At 42.6% G+C, this 22241-nt stretch overlaps 1 protein-coding gene and 1 pseudogene across 2 annotated transcripts; both read right to left on the reverse strand.

Moving 5' to 3' along the window:
• Window positions 1-2575, reverse strand: part of LOC115185371 (carboxypeptidase Q-like) — a 29994-nt pseudogene extending 27419 nt beyond the window's left edge.
• A 393-nt stretch (window positions 2576-2968) lies between these two features.
• On the reverse strand, window positions 2969-21223 carry LOC115185345 (syndecan-2). 2 transcript variants are annotated; one of them, XM_029745754.1, is made up of 5 exons: window positions 20865-21223; window positions 7817-7916; window positions 7071-7237; window positions 6742-6895; window positions 2969-5839 (listed from the first exon to the last, which is right to left on the reverse strand). In XM_029745754.1, the coding sequence occupies exons 1-5, from the start codon at window positions 20922-20924 to the stop codon at window positions 5676-5678; spliced, it is 645 nt and encodes a 214-aa protein (XP_029601614.1). In that variant the 5' UTR covers window positions 20925-21223; the 3' UTR covers window positions 2969-5675. The 2 variants fall into 2 exon arrangements, with proteins under 2 accessions (XP_029601614.1, XP_029601613.1); XM_029745753.1 differs by having other exon boundaries at window positions 6742-6901; window positions 20865-21222.
• Between the last annotated feature and the right edge of the window lie 1018 nt (window positions 21224-22241).

The following is a 22241-nucleotide window of genomic DNA, read 5'->3' on the forward strand; positions in this document are numbered from 1 at the left end:
ACCCAACAGGACATTTCTCGTAGCTTACCTGTTCTGGGTGCTCGCTGCCGATGATCTCAGCCACAGTGTTGAAGGAGTCAGCATCAGGGAAGGTCTGGGCGTTCATGGTGAGTCGGACCACAATCCTCTGGCCTCGCTTAGCCATCCTGGCCATCATCATGGCATCTTCCACTGTGATACAGGCGGTAGTCCTGCCAGCCTGTGTGAGGACTGCAACACAGAGAGACTCATGTTAGAAATTATCAGCAGAAATAGGGCACTGTACTACTTTTGGATTCCCATAAATGACATAACACACCTTCAAAAAGTACATTTAAAACAATATAAAAAGGTGTACTAGAGGAATACAAGTATATAGAATACACAAATAGCTAGAAATGTGGGACAAAAATGACATGCAGTCAGACTAGACAGAAAGAGAGATGGCAACATGCAGTCCCAGCCTTAGTCAAGCATTCAACTAATTGGCATTATAAGGGAAGGGATACATTGGATCATTGTGACCCATCCAGTACCTGTTGATGGAGAAGGGTGTGATGGACCGGATGAGAGTAGCCACAGCTCCTACTTCAGCTGCCTTGGATGCCCCAATCTCCCTGTACTGCAGTCTCCTCATAGCTGACAAAGGGCTGGTTATACACCACGATCTTCCCAATGGCTTCCTTCTGCCTTTTTTTCAGCTCCTCAAAAGACTCCACCACCAGCACCTCTGCTTCAATGCCTGAACCGAAGAGGAGACCGAAAGCAACAAAAAAAGTGACATGCATGGCACAACGGTCTACGGTACTGCATCTCAGTGCGTGAGGCGTCACTACAGACACCCTGGTTCGAATCCAGGCTGTATCCCAACCGGCCGTGATTGGGAGTCCCATAGGGCAGCGCACAATTGGCCCAGCGTCATTCGGGTTTGGCCAGGGGTAGGCCGTCATTGTAAATAAGAATTTGTTGTTAACTGACTTACCTGGTTAAATAAAGGTTATATAAAAATACATCCGTGCACCAGTCGAAGATTCATCTAAATATCTACACCTTGGCTTGAGTTGGGGCCTAGTAAATAGTGGCAACACCATCAGCATTGTCTAGGCTTGAGTGATACAACTCATTGCTACAGAACATAGGGGCAGTTCCACGTTAACGGACTTACGCTGAGACTCCAAAACCATTGATTTAAAAGTTTTACAAACTATACAACTCTATGCACAATGACTACATTGAACAATTCACACAGTAAAAAAACTAAAAATAACACTTACTGGAAAACAGATGCAAAGTTTGGTAACAGAATTACAGTAAAAATCTCCATCAGTTTTATTCTGTTACCAAACTTTGTATCTGCACAGTTCTTCCTGTAAATTTATTATTGTAAAATGTTCAGTGGAAATTGCTCAAAGTAGTCCTTGTGTATAGAGTTCTATGGTTTGTTAAACTTTGAAATCAATGGTTTTTGTTTGGCATACATTTTTAAGTGAAAAATATTGAGCGTAATTTCATTACCGTGGAATTGCCCATAGGCCTACCTCCTTGGGGTGTAGCCACACTGCTGCCCAGTCCAAGGATGGCCATGGTGTGGTTCCGGGGCTGTAGCATCATGGCGCTCTCCTCTCCCCTGACCCAGTGTGGGATCTTCACTGGTTCTAGATGTACGTTCTCCAGCCCATCCTTCCTCAGGGCACTGAACATGTACTTGATAGCCAGGTCCAGGTTCTTAGAGCCACTGACACGGTTCCCTATTGTATCTGTGAAGTCTGCCAGTCTCTCATAGGAGCGGTTCTGGGCTTTACCATACACAGCCAAGTCTATGATGCTCTTGGCTACCTTTGTATAGCTGGCAATTTCTTTAGCGGTCTCTGGAAATGGCTTTCCACCAGTACTGTGTGGCAAACAGCTACAATGGAGAAATGTGGCCAAAAGAGTCAGTGAGAAAAGGCCACATCGTTTTATCTGCCGGCCCTGCATCTGGAGGCAGACAAGAACATATTAAGGTTATTTACAAATACTTTCCTCGTGACAACAGGCTATTTACGCTAATGCACAGACTGCACTACATTTCCCTAATTTGCTTAAAATATGACAGCACGCTACACGTGCCAGTGTTTACTTCATTACTGTGAACAGAAACGTATTGAGGTATAGCGGAGACAAGTATGGGCAGACCGGAGCTTTTTTTTTTCAATAACTACAGATTTCAGAGACATTGTTTCGTGTAATTGCAGGCTATTCTTTGGGTGCTCAAATCATTCTTCGTTTTATTAAAACAAATGTGACGTCGGTCCACACCAGTCATAGAGTTTAGTCGGCTAATTGACGCAGTGAAATGCATAGCAAAACAAGGAAGCAAGCCACAAGCATCCGTATAGCTAATGTTATGTCAGTCGTTGTGATTCCTAACTAGCGAAACAATGAAAGGACTTTTAAATTAGGACACAATAAAAAAAGAACAAACCTTCCTCTACAGTTAGTTGGTAAATTGCTGACCGTCTTGACAGATGGAATAATTCACAATATATGTTACTCCTTCTAGCTATTTATCAATTTCAAAATAACTTGTGACATTTGAATGACTACGGCAACTCAGTAGGGACAGCCATGCGTTTTCACTTTCGTTGACTATTCCATTTTGCTTTGTTTCTTTACCAAATTGTGATTAAAAAAAATGTAGTCTGCTCTAAATTACTACCCTTGATGTTTACTGCGGACATTTTGCTTTTCTTTCTGCATGAGCAAACATTTAGCTCACAGCAGCCTGTTTGTTTAGTGTTTTGATCAGAGATCGCAAACTAACATCTATTTTTTACATTTTATTTCAGCTTGCACATGAAATCTGAGATACCACATATGGTATTTGTGCTGCAAGTTCTTACATTTACTTTGTAACAGTGTCAACATTCCAAAGAACACAGACACAATATGTTGGAGCCTTATCAGAAATACAACCAACCCAGAGAGAAGAAAGCACATTTGATTACTATTTAATATTAAGCCACATTGTTTATTCAGTAGTGTCTCCCATCATAACATACAACACTGCTTTTGTAACACCATGTTGCCATCAGTATCCTGTGCTTATATTCATGACTACTACTTCATCATGCCACTGAGAAGACATCCTATGTCCCAAACAGTAAAAATAAAAAGAAGACTTTCAGAATGGTAGGCACTTCAAAGGCTTAAAACATTTGTGAATATACATCAATATACTTGAACATATTATTTCTAATATGTAATATATATAAATTATATAAATTATAGTACAGACATTATACAGATGCACCACTGACTTAAAGGTAGTCAGCAAAATTATGTTGCACAAGCAGCACTGCAGATATTTCAATGAGCAAGATTTCACTCTCAGTCACACATACAGTATTTGCACATGTGCATGGGTTCCCTTCACAGTCCTGTGTGGCTCAGTTGGTAGAGCATGGTGTTTGCAACGCCAGGGTTGTGGGTTCGATTCCCACGGGGGACCAGTATGGGGGGAAAAAAATGTATGAGATGTATGCATTCACTACTGTAAGTCGCTCTGGATAAGTGTGTCTGCTAAATGTAAAATGCTCTTACAATGTGGCAGCCACGGGACCAACGCAGCGGAGAAGTTGTCTCACGCTCTAATGCTCTTAGTTGTGGAAATTGACCCACTATGCCGTTTTACTTTATGCATCTACATAATTTCGCTGAGTCTACCTTTAGAATAGTCAGGACTAAAGGTAACAAAATAAATGGGGAGATTGTGTTACATGTGATAAATGGCAAAAACACTGTTCCAAGTCCAAGGAAAGTCTTACTGTAAGTACCTTTATTCAATAATTACGTACCATGAGATAAACATAACCCAGTGATCAGAAGTTATTTTTTTAGGGAAGAGGAACATTGTTCTATAGTAGACATTCATAATTCTTCACAGATGCTGAAAAGGGTGAACAGATAAGTAATAAGGTACACCATGTCCTGTTCACTGGGACTACATCACAAATAGCACCCTAGTTCCTATTTAGTGCACTGCTTTTGACCAGGGTTCATATGGCTCTAGGGTGCCATTTGGGAAAGCGCCCTGGACTTTCGAATCTGACAGATTTTCAGTCAAAGTTGAAACAGATATTACAGAGACGTCCGGTGTCCCATCTGTGGCTAGAGTAAATCACTGTGCTAAAGTCATTACAATGTCAACTGAAAAGAGTTGAGCGCATAGGACTGTTCATTAGCATTAGTTCCCCATATCTAGCAAGTCATCATTTAAAAGCTGCAGATAAATGAAAAATCAGCTTTTATAGCATAAATTGGTCAGCAAAGTTTTGCAGGTTTGTTTATAAAAACACCCAAGTCTTAACATACCATTGTGATCGGAAGAGAAAATTAATGGACCTAATAGTGAAACCTACTGAAAAGGTTCCTCTATATTTTGGGTAACAGGAACACAGAGTACATATAGCAGTGGATGCTGCTGAGGGAGTACAGCTCATAAGAATGGCCAGAATGGAGTAAAGGGAATGGCATCAATCACCTGGAAACCATGTGTTTGATACATTACCATGAGCCCATTCTCCCAATTAAAGGTGCCACCAACCTCCTGTGATATAATGCACTCCTCAAAGCACGTGTCAAACTCATTCCACCGAGGGCTGAGTGTGTGGGTTCACTCCTCCCTTGTACTTGATTGATTAATTTAGGTCCCTAATTAGAAAACACCTCACCAGGTTGTCTCGGTCTTCAGAAGAAAAAACAAAAACCCACAGACACTAGGCCCACCGTGGAATGAGTTTGACACCCCTGCCCTTAAGAGTACCATTTAAATCAGTGTTTCTTAACTCCAGGCCTCAAGTACATCTTGTTGTAGCCCCAGACAAACTCACCTGATTCAACTTGTTAAGTTGACAAGGCCCTCAAATTGAATCAGGCAAGTTTGTCAGGGACTACAACAAAAATGTGTACTGTTGGAGACTGGAGTTGGTAAACACTGTTTATATCAGTAATGTTTTACTAGAAAGTCCTTTGCTTTGGCCAGATGACATTGGGTAGTTATGGAATCCTGAAATTAATTTCACACAATGACCAGAAAAATAGCATAATAATAAAACAAAAAAATGTTTTCATCCAAGTTAAATTTGAGACCAGATTGCTTTGAGACTATAAACATTACATAACCTCAACATGAAAAACATAAGTTAATGAAAAAAAAACTTTGGCCATGCTATGAAAAAAATCAAAAAGCTATGGGACAATTTATAGTCTGTCATTTTTATTTCAGTGACCTTTTAAAAAAGTTTTTCCTTCCTTACAAATATGTACCTCTACAGTTAGAAAGTAGTCCATGACAATCTATGAATATGTTTCACGTTCTCACATGACAAGGAAATTCTCCAACCGTTCTAATGATCCAAAACATGAAACATTTACAATAGCCCTGTTTGGCCTCATTAAGGAAAAGTATATATTTGCTATATGAAAAAGCTCCTTGAAACACTTCCTCATTCAATACCATTTCAACCAACAGCATGCGAGGAGGACCCTGCTGTATGAGATGTTTTGTATGCATCCCAAATGACACCCTATATGGTGCACAGATACTGGTTAAAAGTAGTAAGTACACGATAGAGGGCATAGGGTGCCATTTGGGACACAGCCTTCATCTTTATGTTGCTCCAGAGGTTTCTCCTCATAGTGACGGTGGTTGTGTTTCAGGCATAAAACTCCTTGGTGGGGGCTTTCTGATAGGCTGAGCTAGGGGCCTTGCGTTCTCCGAGGACGTAGCTCCCCTCGTCCTTCTTCCTCATCCTGTAGACCAGGAGGAGGATGAGGAAGATGGCGAACAGCAAACCTATAACCCCGCCAGCTATCACCGCTGGGGGGGGGGGGGGGGGGGGGAGAAGAACCACGTCAGAAGATGCTTATTGATCAATAATTCAATACAAGTGATTGGTGTTGACAACACAACAGTGGAACCTTGCTAGAAGATAAAGTGTTAATAACAGTCAAATCAGAAATGATAGACCTCTACGTGGGGCAAGGTAATTACCCCAACCCGATTAATGATACGATTACGATGTGTTGTCTCACCTAGCTATATTAAGATGAATGCACTAATTGTAAGTCGATGGATAAGATCGTCTGCTAAATGACTAACATGTAAAGTAAATGTAACCCCATTACCTTCTGTTAACGTGGATGAACAATTAAGAGGGAACTATGATTGCTTTGTATCAAATGTTTGGCAACAACTCACATTGAGAAATTAATGGGAAAAAGCAACCTGATAACTTTGATGCACTAGACTGCAGTTAAGATCAATGGACTAATCAAATATGAGACGGCGCCGACTCAGGAGGAGTCACAATTAAACTCTTCATTCATAACATGCTTTCAATGCAAAACAATCCCGAAGTGTTGTTGGTTGCTTGACTCAGTCTCCTTCCCTCTGCTATCAAACGCCAAGACAAAGAGTCTGCTTTCAGAATCAATAAAAACAAAGTCTAGAGTTACCCAATTTAAGACAGAGGCCATGTTTCAGATCCAATCTCTGATAGTGGGATGTATTGAAAAATGATTTCTTCAATTGGAACTGATAGATTTCAGATTACCGTTTTGATGAATCATTATCGTATATCGCTTTTTTTGTGTGATGTTTAACATATGTTGTCTCATGATATTTTATTGCTTCCATTATGCTCAGGTCTCATTGGAAAAAGAGAGATGTTAATGTCAATGTCAATAGGATCTCCTGAATAAATAAACACCAGAACATACCTGCTAGCACCTCCGTCCTCTGGAATAGGTTTTCAGAGTGTACATCGTAGGGTGTGTCTGCCTCGTACAGCAACCCGGAAGCACCGGTGGTGCTGGGAGGAGTTTCACTACTGATAACAGTCTCCTCCGTCACGTCCAGAGACCGTTCAGGGACCTGGGCCTGACACACACAGACAGAGGGAGAAAGAGAGATTTAGATTTTCACAGCAACTATAAAACTACAGGGATACTATTAAGTGCTTGCCATGCCAGCAGTGCGAGGTGAAATGAAACAACCACACTACCGGCTCAAAAGCCCACACTAAAGGCAGTTAAAAAGAGAGGCATACCTCTGTTTCGGTCTCTGTTTCTGTCTCAGCTATTTCTGTGCTCAGGTCAGTGAATGTAAACATCTCCACAGCGGTTGAAAGGTCTGGTAGAGAGTCCTGGGTTGGCTCTGCTTCAGGAGCGGCGAACACCCTTTTCACTTTGACTGGCTCAGTGACCTCACCGATAGCTGAGGAGGAAAATAATCTAAAATGTATTGACCCCAAAGACAAATTTGGTTTGCAGGCAGGGCTAACATGATAAACAACAAATCACAACAATGCCAGTGCTAATGGATTCACTAATAATGATTGAGGCACTTTTCATTATGAGTCGACCAATAATGTCACAACCACTGCCATACTGACTCAGAAATGGACTGCAAGCCAGATGTTTGGGTGTTCTTGTACAGTACATTATACAGTCTATGGTATATGTCTATGGTATATGAAATAATGACTCATTCATTATTGAACGTCTCTCTACATGACATATGCTGGGTAATTAACATAGTCTTGGTTGACTGCATGTGAAACATCTGTGCTTTCACCGCCTCCGTAGGTCCATTGTGATCCTGCAGTACCAGTGTGCCCTAGTAGTCTAACCAAAGTCAAAAGGTTTCTGTGCACCGTCTAGGACCTTCGTAGAGCCAGTACAATTATAGCTTTCCATACAGCTATAACTCTTAACAAGGCATTTTCAGGTTGCTATGTAAATGACATTAGGAAATAAGGGTGAAATATTTTAGAAGAAAGTAACCATTGCTTACTCATATCACCGGACCCGGAGCCAGAGTTGTAACCGTCGTCTACGGAGTCTCCTGATAGGTCATCCAGATACAGGTAATCCGACTGGGCCGAGATCAATGTCTGTGAATGGAGAACAAGAGATGAACAAAAGTGTCTCCACCATATAAATTGAATTCTACAGGTACCCACATGCTATTTAGGCAATAAGGCCTGAGGGGTGTGGTATCTGTCCAATATACAACAGCTATGAACGCTGTATTGCAGAGTACAGCCTGGATACAGCCCTTAGCATGTTGGCCATATACCACAAACCCCCAAGACGTCTTATTGCTATTATAAAATAGTTCCACATAAATAGAACAGTAAGCAAGAGCATTTGCGTCATACCCATGGTATATTGTCTGATATACCACAGCTTACCTCTGATTCAGAGGGGTTGGGTTAAATGCAGAAGACACATTTCAGTTGTAAATCTGACTAGGTATCCCCCTTTCCCTTGATCAGCATCCAGGACCCATAATAATACTCAATAAGTGATCACATGACAAACTATTCCCAGTGTAGATGCCCTTAAGATTATACAAACACTTTTCACTGTGGAGGATATCCATGCAGTTTATTTTATACAGGCATTAGAAGCGCAAGAGCAAAACAAATTTCAAAGAACCATGCTAAGAAAATCAAGACAAATATTTTGGGAGAATTTTTTAAATCTCACAGTTCCCTGGGAAACAAACAAATGAACAGAAGCAGGCGTCTCATGATGAGCCTCCCCATTACCTGAAATACCACTTAGAAGCTATGAAGGCCTGGATCAAATCTTCCCATGTTCTGAAGCAGAAACCAAAGAATCAGTCTTCCTGTAATTCCTCTGCATGTGGAGAGCAGGTTAAAACAGGAAGGTGTCATTGTCTGACTGGCTCATCCAATTCCAAGGCAAAGTGTTATTGTGAACAGAAGAATGAAGAGAGAAACTACTTTTTAGGAGGCTGCTCTCAGAGCAGATGGAACCATGTAGTCTGACTCTCTGAACCCTGGATCCTTCTAGTCCTCCCTCCCAACCCCCTGCATTCCTTTAGATCTCTGGCCCACCACAGTAGCCTGGTGGCCACCTCTTCAACTAGCCTGTCAGGGCTCATGGAAATCACTATTCACAGGCACTGACACTCACCAAGACGTGTGATGTTTCCATACAATTGTGCTTCCCAAAATCCCCACAAAAGCAATACGTCTGACAAAGGTACTAAGGATGCACCCTCTGTGTGCGCACACACACACACACACACACACACACACACACACACCGAGGTCTGCCTTTTTGCTCCGCTGATGAATGTTGACACTAAGGAGCCTGGTTCAATTTTCAGGTCTTTGATCGTGAAGGAGAGGGGGAAAAAAGTGAGACAAGGATGATGTACGAAAAAGGAAGGACTCTTGCTTCAAAGGAAGCAGAGCCTAGTACACAATAAGAGGACAAACCATTTCAGACTCACTGAAGGAGACAGATGCTTCAAAGAGCACAACAATGGCTCTGGCTGAAAAGAGGGAATACCCAGCTAGATAAAGACCTTCCCTTTTGGCCTCCGACTGGGATCACTGAGGGAAACAGTTCGAAGCCACAAACTCATATCAACCTCTGACTAACATTTCCTTTTGGAAATAATTGTCATCTGTACAAAAACACATCTTTGGTGTGCCATTGTGTTGTGCTCCAGTGGTCTTTCAAACTGTCACACACACAGTGACTCATCTTTTGTTTGCTATGCAACCTACTATAGAGAACGCAGCAGGCAGAACATAAGACAGAGGAAGTCATGATCAAAGTAATGCAGGAAAACAATGTATACAAGGGCTCCCATGTCAACTAATGCTAGAAGACCACATAGTGCTACTTAAGTGTTAGTACACATTATGCATAACCGTGGCATTCAAACCAGGCTGCAATGAAAACGAATGGGACTTTAGCGACAGCGTTGGCATCAAAATCCAGAGTGTAAGCTACGTTTCTATTCAAGTGTTGATTGACATGGTAATAGACCAATAGTATTGGAGAAAAGATAAAACGGACCCCTCTGACACTACGAAGCGTAGGACTGGCGTCACTGATATCTACTGTACACTACGAAGCGTAGGACTGGCGTCACTGATATCTACTGTACACTACGAAGCGTAGGACTGGCGTCACTGATATCTACTGTACACTACGAAGCGTAGGACTGGCGTCACTGATATCTACTGTACACTACGAAGCGTAGGACTGGCGTCACTGATATCTACTGTACACTACGAAGAGTAGGACTGGCGTCACTGATATCTACTGTACACTACGAAGAGTAGGACTGGCGTCACTGATATCTACTGTACACTACGAAGAGTAGGACTGGCGTCACTGATATCTACTGTACACTACGAAGAGTAGGACTGGCGTCACTGATATCTACTGTACACTACGAAGAGTAGGACTGGCGTCACTGATATCTACTGTACACTACGAAGAGTAGGACTGGCGTCACTGATATCTACTGTACACTACGAAGAGTAGGACTGGCGTCACTGATATCTACTGTACACTACGAAGAGTAGGACTGGCGTCACTGATATCTACTGTACACTACGAAGAGTAGGACTGGCGTCACTGATATCTACTGTACACTACGAAGAGTAGGACTGGCGTCACTGATATCTACTGTACACTACGAAGAGTAGGACTGGCGTCACTGATATCTACTGTACACTACGAAGAGTAGGACTGGCGTCACTGATATCTACTGTACACTACGAAGAGTAGGACTGGAGTCACTGATATCTACTGTACACTACGAAGAGTAGGACTGGCGTCACTGATATCTACTGTACACTACGAAGAGTAGGACTGGCGTCACTGATATCTACTGTACACTACGAAGAGTAGGACTGGAGTCACTGATATCTACTGTACCCTACGAAGAGTAGGACTGGCGTCACTGATATCTACTGTACCCTACGAAGAGTAGGACTGGCGTCACTGATATCTACTGTACACTACGAAGAGTAGGACTGGCGTCATTGATATCTACTGTACACTACGAAGAGTAGGACTGGCGTCACTGATATCTACTGTACACTACGAAGAGTAGGACTGGCGTCACTGATATCTACTGTACACTACGAAGAGTAGGACTGGAGTCACTGATATCTACTGTACACTACGAAGAGTAGGACTGGCGTCACTGATATCTACTGTACACTACGAAGAGTAGGACTGGCGTCACTGATATCTACTGTACACTACGAAGAGTAGGACTGGCGTCACTGATATCTACTGTACACTACGAAGAGTAGGACTGGCGTCACTGATATCTACTGTACCCTACGAAGAGTAGGACTGGAGTCACTGATATCTACTGTACACTATGAAGAGTAGGACTGGCGTCACTGATATCTACTGTACACTATGTATGACTGGAGTCATGAATGACTGTACACTACTTCCATTTGACAGCCCTGAAAACACTTCCCAGTATTTAAAAGTATTTGACCCAGGTCTACTCAGCTGATTTAGCCTCTGAAGCAGACAAGTGTTATGACAAATGTCAAGTTGACCCCAAACATCCAATAGATATAACATTGTGAGAACAATGGAGACTCTCAGGGTCAGCCAGTGACCATACAGTAGTAGTCTAGTCAGTGTGAATGCCCAGCCACTGCATCATGAAGTACAACATCATGAAGTACAACATCATGAAGTACAACATCAATACAGACTCCCAGACATTAAACAGCCCTGATAATTTCCTCCAATGCCTTTGTTGGTCAGGATTAGTCAAGGACTCAGATCAGGCCCCGGTACAGTACAGAGTACAACTGGCACTATTTTCATGCTGCCGGCATTCCACTTTCTTATTAGATAGTAGTGTTAGGTTAGGCTTTATCTAAAGAACAGGCTAAGATTGTGTCAGGCTCTGTTTTCCAGAGGCCGATGTGAACACACGAAAGTATGCTTTATGATTAGTTTCTGAACAACATTTCTGCACCTAGCCCACACGTAGCAAACATGCCTTGACAAAATACACTGTTCAAGATGTGAAAGTAATTTATCCTCACATCTTGTGAATAGAACGGACTATCTAAAGCAGTGGTTTATGGGGGTTTCAACAGCATCATATGGGGCTGCCTCAACTCTTCAGAGAGGGAGAGCGAAGAGGCGATGAGAGAACGATGTTTGCAGCAGTACGATGTGGTGGTGAATAATATCTCTCATTCCAAAACAAACTGCTGTCAGACACATGAAGGTGAGCCTCACATTCCTGGGCCAAAGTAGCAGCACAAGTGAGGTATTGTGCAGGGAGCTGAGGAGCTCAGGACTGGGCTTTCAGGCTGTGCCAAGTCTACAACTGAAAAGGAAATACTCCCTCTTCTCTCCCTCTGCTCACTAGCTAGCTCCTTCCAAACAGCCCAGTCAGCCAGCCCCTACTAAAGGTCTGAATCATTAAGGTATTGTTGTTAGCGGCTATCACAGCAACAAATGCTGGGGAGATGTCAGCTAATCATGTCACCCTCCTCCTCCACAGGTATAGTTGTCAGCTGTAACGATGGAAAGAGAGAGCCTGCCAAGATATGACTAACACTGGACTTATGGGGCTTTTTAAAATACATTCCAGGCAGATCTAGGATGACTACCTGATATGAATGTAATCTCAACATGAAAAACATTGGATTTCCTTTGAAAGTCCTCCTCTATGCCCTGAAGTCCTGGATGTGTTGTTTCTCAGCATAGCCCTGTCGGACAGCCAGAGGAAAACAGGACGTTCTGTGCTGCTTACATTCACACATTAAATAACATCCAAAGCTGCCAGCAACACTGACCATAAATATATATACACACACACCGTCTGTCAGCATCACCCAATGACAGCAACACCATGAATGCAACCAAACAGGTCTACCAAGACAATAACCCAGCATGTGGACCAACAGCACAAGAGCTCTATAGTAACCAGCTTCCTTCCACAGTGTTGGGAAGCAGCACAGATGTTACAGGTGTGGGTTACAATATTAACCCACATCTGCCGAGGGCTCAGCTTCATGCAGGGCACAGCAGCTCTAGGCTACGTCCCAAATGGCTCTCAATTCCCCATTTAGTGCACTACTTTTGATGGGCCCTGGTCAAAAGTAGTGCACTACATAGGGAACTGGGTGCCATTTGGGATAGAGACCTTGCCGATGTAGTAGCTGTCCAACCAGCTGCTGACATTGGCAGCCCCTCAGGAGTACACAGGAAGCACATTAACTAACTACTAGACGGTGCCAGAGCTCCACCAGAACTGCTGCAGAAACTAACAGGATGAATACAGCCCATTCAGACCAGAGGCATGTCTGGTATTCTTCATATGATTTAATAAACACAGGTGTTGTACTAGGGCTATGAGGCTGGGATATTCTACTGGCCTGGGTTTTCCAGTAATACTGTACGTCTTCTTGGAGGGGGGCAGAGAGCGAACTACTGGAGTCACACATTCTGGGGATATACGTTTTATTGACTGTACCTGAATGGAGGAACTAGGTGTAGTGTATGTTGTGAAATTATATCAGAGTGACAACCAAATTATGGTGAGATTACATGTGCTAGTTTCAGTGTGCACAAAATATGAATTTGTCAAGCGTGGTCTTTCAAAGAGAGATGTTGCCACTACTTGTCAGAGCTTCTTATACTGCAAGACTCTCACTGCTGTCTATGCCTTGGGACAGGTCATCATTGTAAACACGAAATGTGTTCATTTATACTTACCTGTATAAATGAAGATTAAATAAAAGACATTAACTTTGGTCCATGGACATAATTGAACACTACAGTTGAACACTACAGTAGTGTGAGTATGAAGTAGTTTACTGTGGTGTGGGACCCTGTGTGAGGGCTGGGTGATCCACACTCCTTCAACTCTAACCTTAATGTTGAGGACTACATTCAATCAAAGCTGCATTGCAGGATTTAGGCAGTAGCTCTCTGGAATGACCACTTTATGTCCAGCACATACTAAAACATCTAATACAATACTTTGCAATAGATAAGACTAATTTGATATCTTATTATTCTAGGAAGCTTTCAGAGGTAAGAGTTCATGAAAGAGTTGAACAGAAAATCTAACAATCATTTATAACAAAATCCATTATTTTCTGCCTCCGTTTTCCATCCAGGTAATCATGGTTTGACCCTGTCATATTCCAGGGATTACCTGAGCCAAGACATGAACAGGGGACATGAGTGGGAGTTTCAGGAGTAGCCAAGGAAAAGCAAAGTTCAGTTGTGCAAAATCTAGCTAATGTAAAGCAGATAGAAATTCATTGCATCTTTCTGTTAATGCCAGAGTAAAACAGCTGACATCAAATGAGTCTGCACATGAAATCACTTCAAAAGAAAGGATTACTAAGCAATTACTGTCTAAATTCAGGCTCAATGGTAATTATAGTTTTTCACAAGTTCTTAAACTATACCCCAGGCTTGGTCAGACAGAGAAGCTATGGATCTGTCTCCGTTTGTGGTATTCCTTGATGTGATGCCACCACACACAGCTTTAAGGCCTCTACACTGTTTATGTACGTAGATCACGTGCATGTTCATAGGTGGAGTCATGAGTGGCCCAGACACTCACTCTAGCTAGCGACGACATTTAAAAACTTCTGGATCCCGTGTAATTGCCCGTTTACAAATACTAGCTAGCTACATGTCTGGTGTTATGCTTGTAACTCTACTTTAAAAAAAAAAAAATATATATATATATATATATCTCAAAAAAATAAAGGGAACACTTAAACAACACATCCTAGATCTGAATGAAAGAAATAATCTTATTAAATACTTTTTTCTTTACATAGTTGAATGTGCTGACAACAAAAATCACAAAAATAATCAATGGAAATCCAATTTATCAATCTATGGAGGTCTGGATTTGGAGTCACACTCAAAATTAAAGTGGAAAACCACACTACAGGCTGATCCAACTTTGATGTAATGTCCTTAAAACAAGTCAAAATGAGGCTCAGTAGTGTGTGTGTGGCCTCCACGTGCCTGTATGACCTCCCTACAACACCTGGGCATGCTCCTGATGAGGTGGCGGATGGTCTCCTGAGGGATCTCCTCCCAGACCTGGACTAAAGCATCCGCCAACTCCTGGACAGTCTGTGGTGCAACGTGGCGTTGGTGGATGGAGCGAGACATGATGTCCCAGATGTGCTCAATTAGATTCAGGTCTGGGGAATCGGCGGGCCAGTCCATAGCATCAATGCCTTCCTCTTGCAGGAACTGCTGACACACTCCAGCCACATGAGGTCAAGCATTGTCTTGCATTAGGAGGAACCCAGGGCCAACCGCACCAGCATATGGTCTCACAAGGGGTCTGAGGATCTCATCTCGGTACCTAATGGCAGTCAGGCTACCTCTGGCGAGCACATGGAGGGCTGTACGGCCCCCCAAAGAAATGCCACCCCACATGACTGACCCACCGCCAAACCGGTCATGCTGGAGGATGTTGCAGGCAGCAGAACGTTCTCCACGGCGTCTCCAGACTCTGTCATGTCTGTCACACGTGCTCAGTGTGAACCTGCTTTCATCTGTGAAGAGCACAGGGCGCCAGTGGCGAATTTGCCAATCTTGGTGTTCTCTGGCAAATGCCAAACATCCGGCACGGTGTTGGGCTGTAAGCACAACCCCCACCTGTGGACGTCGGGCCCTCATACCACCCTCATGGAGTCTGCTCAAACGGTCAGAAACAGACACATGCACATTTGTGGCCTGCTGGAGGTCATTTTGCAGGGCTCTGGCAGTGCTTCTCCTGCTCCTCCTTGCACAATGCACAAAGGCGGAGGTAGCGGTCCGGCTGCTGGGTTGTTGCCCTCCTACGGCCTCCTCCACGTCTCCTGATGTACTGGCCTGTCTCCTGGTAGCGCCTCCATGCTCTGGACACTACGCTGACAGACACAGCAAACCTTCTTGCCACTGCTCGCATTGATGTGCCATCCTGGATGAGCTGCACTACCTGAGCCACTTGTGTGGGTTGTAGACTCCGTCTCATGCTACCACTAGAGTGAAAGCACCACCGGCATTCAAAAGTGACCAAAACATCTGCCAGGAAGCATAGGAACTGAGAAGTGGTCTGTGGTCACCACCTGCAGAACCACTCCTTTATTGGGGGTGTCTTGCTAATTGCCTATAATTTCCACCTGTTGTCTATTCCATTTGCACAACAGCATGTGAAATTTATTGTCAATCAATGTTGCTTCCTAAGTGGACAGTTTGATTTCACAGAAGTGTGATTGACTTGGAGTTACATTGTGTTGTTTAAGTGTTCCCTTTATTTTTTTGAGCAGTGTATATCTCTTTACACTCCAGATACAAATTTACTTTCAGGATTTAACTAGCTACAAAAGCAAACATTGTCTGCCTCCAAATTAGAAGAGCTTGAACTGCTCTTACTAGTCGTTTGTTTTTATTTCTCACGAGGGAGAAAATGGCATGTTGGTCCACTGATCACTACAAGAGGGGACAATTGAGAATACATGTCTCTAGTCTGACCTATGCAAAGCATTGACAAGGGAAGACATGTTCAGTACTTTTGGATGTTTTTGGCAATTACAGGCACACCGCAAAAGCATTGATGCTAGTTATAAGATAGGAAACAGTTTTTGCCATCGTCAGCAAAGCTTGCCAGGCTATCTGGCATGTCTCGAAGGCAGATTTTGTTGCTTATCCCTCAGTAGCAAAATGGGCCGAAATCACCTGAGAGTTTTGGGATCGTTGGAATTATCAGTTGTGTAGGAGCAGTTGAAGGGAAGCATATTCAGATCAAGGCTCCAGCAAACTCTGGTAGCGAGTACTACAACTACAAGGGATATTTCACAATAGTCCGGATGACAGTCCGCAATGCAAAGTACCGCTTCACCATGGTCAACGTGGGCGCATTTGGTCGGGAGGGAGATGCGGGCCAGCTGCCGACACCAAGGCCAGAGTCCTTGCTGATGACCCAAACACTGAGCCCATATTCCCGCTGAAGGTCAACATGATGCGACCATATCCAGGTAAAATTATGTAAATCTATATGACTTGTAATATTACCATGTGAAAATCATACCAATGTGAATAGAAGTAATGACCTCCCTCACATAAAAGTGCTCTGGTATCCCAGTAGGAGGATGGGGGCCTATGTCCCAAGTATAAACTACAGTCGTTACAGTACATCTGATACCCTTCATGTTCCTGTTCAACACTAATGACATGCTTCTTTATGCAAAGGTTCTTCAGGCCTTGATGATGCCAAGAAGATCTACAACTACAGTCAATCAAGAGCCAGAAGAATTAGTCCTGAAGCATGAGACAGACCGCTGGCCCATACGCCACACCTGGGTTAGAACAAATAGCAACTAGATTATGCACACACAACTGGGTCAGAACAATCAGCAACTAGATCATGAACAACTGGCATCAGTACCAAATGAGAGCAGACATCTGAGTACCTGAGAGAGTTATCACTATAAAATAATCTCATGTGGACAGACTATTTCATTAACACAGATTACTATAAAACAGCAGACATATTGAGTAGACAAAACAGAAAGAACACCTGCTCTTTCCATGACACAGACTGACCAGGTGAAATCTATGATCCCTTATTGATGCCGCATGTTAAATGCACTTCAATCAGTGTAGATGAAGGGGAGGATACAGGTTTAAAAAATTATTTTTAAGCCTTGAGACATGAATTGTGTATGTGTGCCATTCAGAGGGTGAATGGGCTAGACAAAATATTGAAGTGCCTTTGAACGGGGTATGGTAGTAGTTGCCAGGCGTACTGGTTTGATTGTGTCAAGAACTGCAACACTGCTGGGTTTTTCCACACTGAACAGTTTCCCGTGTGTATCAAAAATGGTCCACCACATCCAGCCAACTTTGCTTCCCACACTTGTGTCAAGCATCGGTGTAAACATGGGCCAGCATCCCTGTGGAACACTTGACACCTTGTAGAGTCCATGCCCTGACAAATTCAAACTGTTCTGAGGGGAGGGAGGGGAATACACTCTCAGCAGTTCAGGACGACAGCTAGCCTAGCGGCTAAGAGCATTGGGCCATTAGCCGAAAGGTCGTTTGTTTAAATCCCTGAGCAGACTAGGTGAAAAATGTGTTGGTGTGTCCTTGAGCAAGGCACTTAACCCTAATTGTTCCTGTAAGTCACTCTGGATAAAAGCATCTGCTAAATGACTAAAATATCAATCTTGACTTGTGTTCTCTATTCAGTTCTGATAGCTGTGGGCCAAGTCAGGCTCCCTCTGGATCTAGAAAAGGAACCCAAATGTGCACTGTTGAAATTCTTTGACAATCTGACATGCTTAGCAGTGTTCTACAAAAACACAGAAAATCCTCAGCAGAGAAAAAAAAATCCCCAGTGTTGAAAGATCAACACAGGCTCTGTGAGAAACTTTCATCCCTTAAATCGTCGCAAGATATAAAAAATTGATTTAACCTAAGTGACAGAACTCAGATTCTTCAGATGGGAGGTAGTGACCTAAGTGGAGAATCTGACCTTTATAAAAAAAAGAATCAACAAAGCTGTCAAACCACAACCCTACAAGTATTTGACCCAGCAACAAGCTCAACCCCACAAGTATTCAAATCAGTTCTGATTTATCACATACACATATTTAGCAGATGTTATCGCAGGTGTACTGAAATGCTTGTGTATTTGACCCAGCAACAAGCTCAACCCTGCAAATATGTTTAAAATTCCAGACAAGCTTTGGTGGACAGATAAAAGGCAAGCCTCTTACAGAGCCGTTGAGAGAGAAGGAGACAAAGGGAGCTGGAGAAAATGAGTAGAAATACCAATGGAGCACAGCTCCACTTACATGTGAAGCTGCATGACTCCCAGGCCAGCCCTATCCAGTCAGCGCTGATCAGTTCGACAGTACATACTCTACCCTGTGTACTGCATGCATGACTAACACTGGGGAGGGCCTCCCTCCTGCTGACAGGAAACATTTAAAAACGTATTTAAAATATCCTCAAATTAAGGTCAGACAGAAAATACCACCATTTAGGATCTTGTGTGAGACTGCAGTTCCAAAGGAAATAAAACTAATTAGTTCCTGTTTCGCATTGATAATATCGTTATCACAGCTTGTCAGTCTGTCCTTCTGTGCATCGATTAACCCAAGAGGGTCAGGAGGACAAAGAACACGTGGATTCAGAGTCCAAATCACACCGTCTTTCACCTCCAGACAGTCACCTCTGACTCACATACAGCTTCAGTGGTCTCTAAAAATAACACTAATGTCTATTGAGAGCACATCTGCCAGATACATACAGTACAAAAACATCTGGAGTGGGTGTTTTTGTTTCCAGGAAAGCGTTAACGCCATATATGGAAGTAACGCAAGGCAAAGAACATTTAGTACCAGTCACATCTATCAGCAAAGAGCAGAGAGGGGTATTCTCTCTGATGCTTTTCAACTGGGTAAACAAAGTTGGCTGGCATAACACCACAGCATGCTGTCAGTATACACCGTCATGGAACATCTTGCGTTTGACCACGGTCCACGCTCTTCTAGAAAATGTTACATTAAGGTTAACTTTCACTCTAGGATGTATGATCAGAGTAGCAATGATCAAAATTCCATGTACAATCAAATCCACACAAAAAAAGAGAAGTCCAAACATTTACTAAATCTTCAGGCATAGGCTACAATTGTCAAGAAAGGTTGAAAACTAACATCTGTTATTATTGACCTCTGAGCCAAACAACCTACAGTTTCCAGTTGACAACTTGAGGGCTTCATAGATACAGAGCAGACGGTGTGTACGTCACAAGGTTTTCCCCTCTCACAACCCAGCCGTCTAGTGCCTTGCTGCCTAGCCACCCCCAGGTTCTCTCTGAGAACTTCACATTTGCTAAGCTAATTGAGGCAGGGGAGGAATGAGAGTAGCAGTCAGTACTGAAGCTGCGGTATGTGACCATTTTCCATCCTCTCAAGAAATCCTATTTGTCAGGCTAGTATTTCATTACTTTTCTCATTCAGGATTTCCATGCATATTTCTAGAGCCTTGATCAGACGGTTAAGTACATCCAACTCCAGATGTTTCTATACTGTTGAAGTTATTCCCAACCATGCCTTAGTATTTGATGTGGTACATCTGTATGAAGCCCTTTCAATGACACAACGCTGGTGATGATATGACAAGTGATGTCATTTCAGTTCCACCTAAACAGTAGATGTTCCTTCACTGTTGACTTTAATACCAATCAGGTCAGATATCATGGTGACAGTGGTATAGTACATGAAGTACTTTCAGTGACTGTGATGATATGATGTGTCGACATCTCAGTTTAATATTGAGATAAATCTAGAGCAATAGTTTCTCTGGTTCCGCATTAACAAAAAGATGGATACTGATGGAGGTTAGAGTCCGGTCCCAGATGTAATGAATTAGAGAAAAGTGCTGCCTCTCAGAGCTGGTGTTTATGTTTTGTGCTGAAAAATGGAAGGGGATGAGCGATGGTGGTTAGGGTTAGGGTCTTTCAATAGGAGGTTATTGGACACTTGTTAAAAGGCAACACTGAGATGCCTGTGTTCTCAGCCTGGTTAAATGGAACCATTTAATCTGTTTTGACCAAGGAACTATAGTTCCACACCACCTCTTAAATCATATTTCACCACTGTGGAATCAAACTAAAGTAACTCTGCGATAATGAATTTGGCTTTATACAAATATTAATCATACACGTGCTTTTAAGGGCAACTGTAAAAAGGTATCCTTATCATTTGGGCCACAATGTGGTAAGACTTCAGTCATATGGGAAGTGCACAAGGGAAAGAAAAGGGGAATACATAAATAACAATAGTTACATTGACTTCTTTACTTGTAAAAGTAGCCAGATAAATTACTCGCAGAGGTTATGAAGAACGCGAGTGAGACAAGCATGCAAAATAGCCTACATCGAAACCAAAGCCCGTTTAAAAACTATTTCAGCAGCTCCTTACCGCGCGAGGTTTAACAAAACACATTTTAAATATTACTTTTCTTGTCTTGACAACTTTACTCACCGTTTCACTCATAAAACAGGTCGCCACCGCGAGAGTCAATAGCATCCATGTGTTCGTCATTATTCCTTTGGAAAGAACAAACCGTGGCGAAAAATAGATCTATTAGCTAGCGCTCATACAAAAAAATATAATTATCTTCACAGTTGTAGACACCTCTCTCTCTCCCAATCGAATTATTCCAACACGAGCAAAGCTAGATCCTCCCCACTCGATGTTTCTCTCCGAATAAAATAGTTTATTTCCCGTTTTTCCTAGTACTTTTCTACTGAAAAGGGACAAGCGGAAGCACGCGCTATTACATGTACTGATGCGCCCAGCTTGGAACGCAACATCCATTGCGGAAACAAGGTAGTTGGGAAAGCGTCTTCTATAATTGGTTGACAGATACTTGGAACATAAAGAAGCGTCATTCACTTGAGTGTGCAGTGATCATTTCAATTGACAATTTGACATAGCCACAAGTGAATGAGTTATGATAGGCTAGTAGAGTATGCCTACACAGGTTATGAACCATCCGGATATGATAGTCCTATCTCACTTCTGACACCAAGGCAGCATTCCGGGGTAGTATAACACCTCACAATACAGTGACGGGTCTAAACCAGGGTTCTCCAACACTGTTCCTGGAGAGCTATCGTCCTGTAGGTTTTCGCTCCAACCCTAATCTAGCACAACTGATTCTAATAATGAGCTGGTTGGTAAAATGAATCAGGTTACTAACAACTGGGGTTGAAATAAAAACGTACAGGAGGGTAGCTCTCCGGGAACAAGGTTGGAGAGGAGCCCTGGTTAAACATATTGTTTTCACATCAGATGAGAGGGCGCCACTCAAATGGTTAGATCAGTGGTGTCAAACTCATTCCATGGAGGGCCTAGTGTCTGCGGGTTTTGGGGTTTTCCTTTCAATTAAGACCTAGACAGGTGAGTGGCGTTCTTTTCTAATTAGTGACCTTAATTCATCAATAATCAAGTACATTGGAGGAGCGAAAACCCGCAGACCGAGGACTCGGCCCTCCATGGAAGGAGTTTGACAAGTGGTTTAGATGTACTGTTGTCTATAGACTTTACTTAAATAAAACATCAATATATGAATACAAATGTAATAATGTGACTGGATCATAGAACAAAATAAAGCTTACCATGTAAATAATACTTTGATATACCTTGCTCACAGTGTGGCAAATTTAATCTAATATTTTGTCTGATTAGTTCAGTTTTGCTTCCCCCTGTTGGGGAAAGTTGATTCGTACTTACACTCAAGTTATGTGCCTGAATGACAATGTTATTATCAAAGTCCATGCAATTGAGATTTTATTAAATAATACATAACAGCTCAAAGGCATGTTTTATGATGCATCAAAAAGGTTAATGTTGTTT

This window comes from Salmo trutta, chromosome 3 (assembly GCF_901001165.1).
Source record: "Salmo trutta chromosome 3, fSalTru1.1, whole genome shotgun sequence".
Lineage (NCBI taxonomy): Eukaryota > Metazoa > Chordata > Actinopteri > Salmoniformes > Salmonidae > Salmo > Salmo trutta.

Bases quoted from the DNA above. Each gene is read 5' to 3' on its own strand.
- LOC115185345 (XM_029745753.1), bottom strand. From the start codon at position 20,924: ATGACGAACACATGGATGCTATTGACTCTCGCGGTGGCGACCTGTTTT. The intron at 7,917-20,864 runs GTGAGTAAAGTT...CTCCATTCACAG, and splicing joins CCTGTTTTATGAGTGAAACG to ACATTGATCTCGGCCCAGTC. The intron at 5,840-6,741 runs GTATGTTCTGGT...CCCCCCCCCCAG, and splicing joins GAGGACGGAGGTGCTAGCAG to CGGTGATAGCTGGCGGGGTT.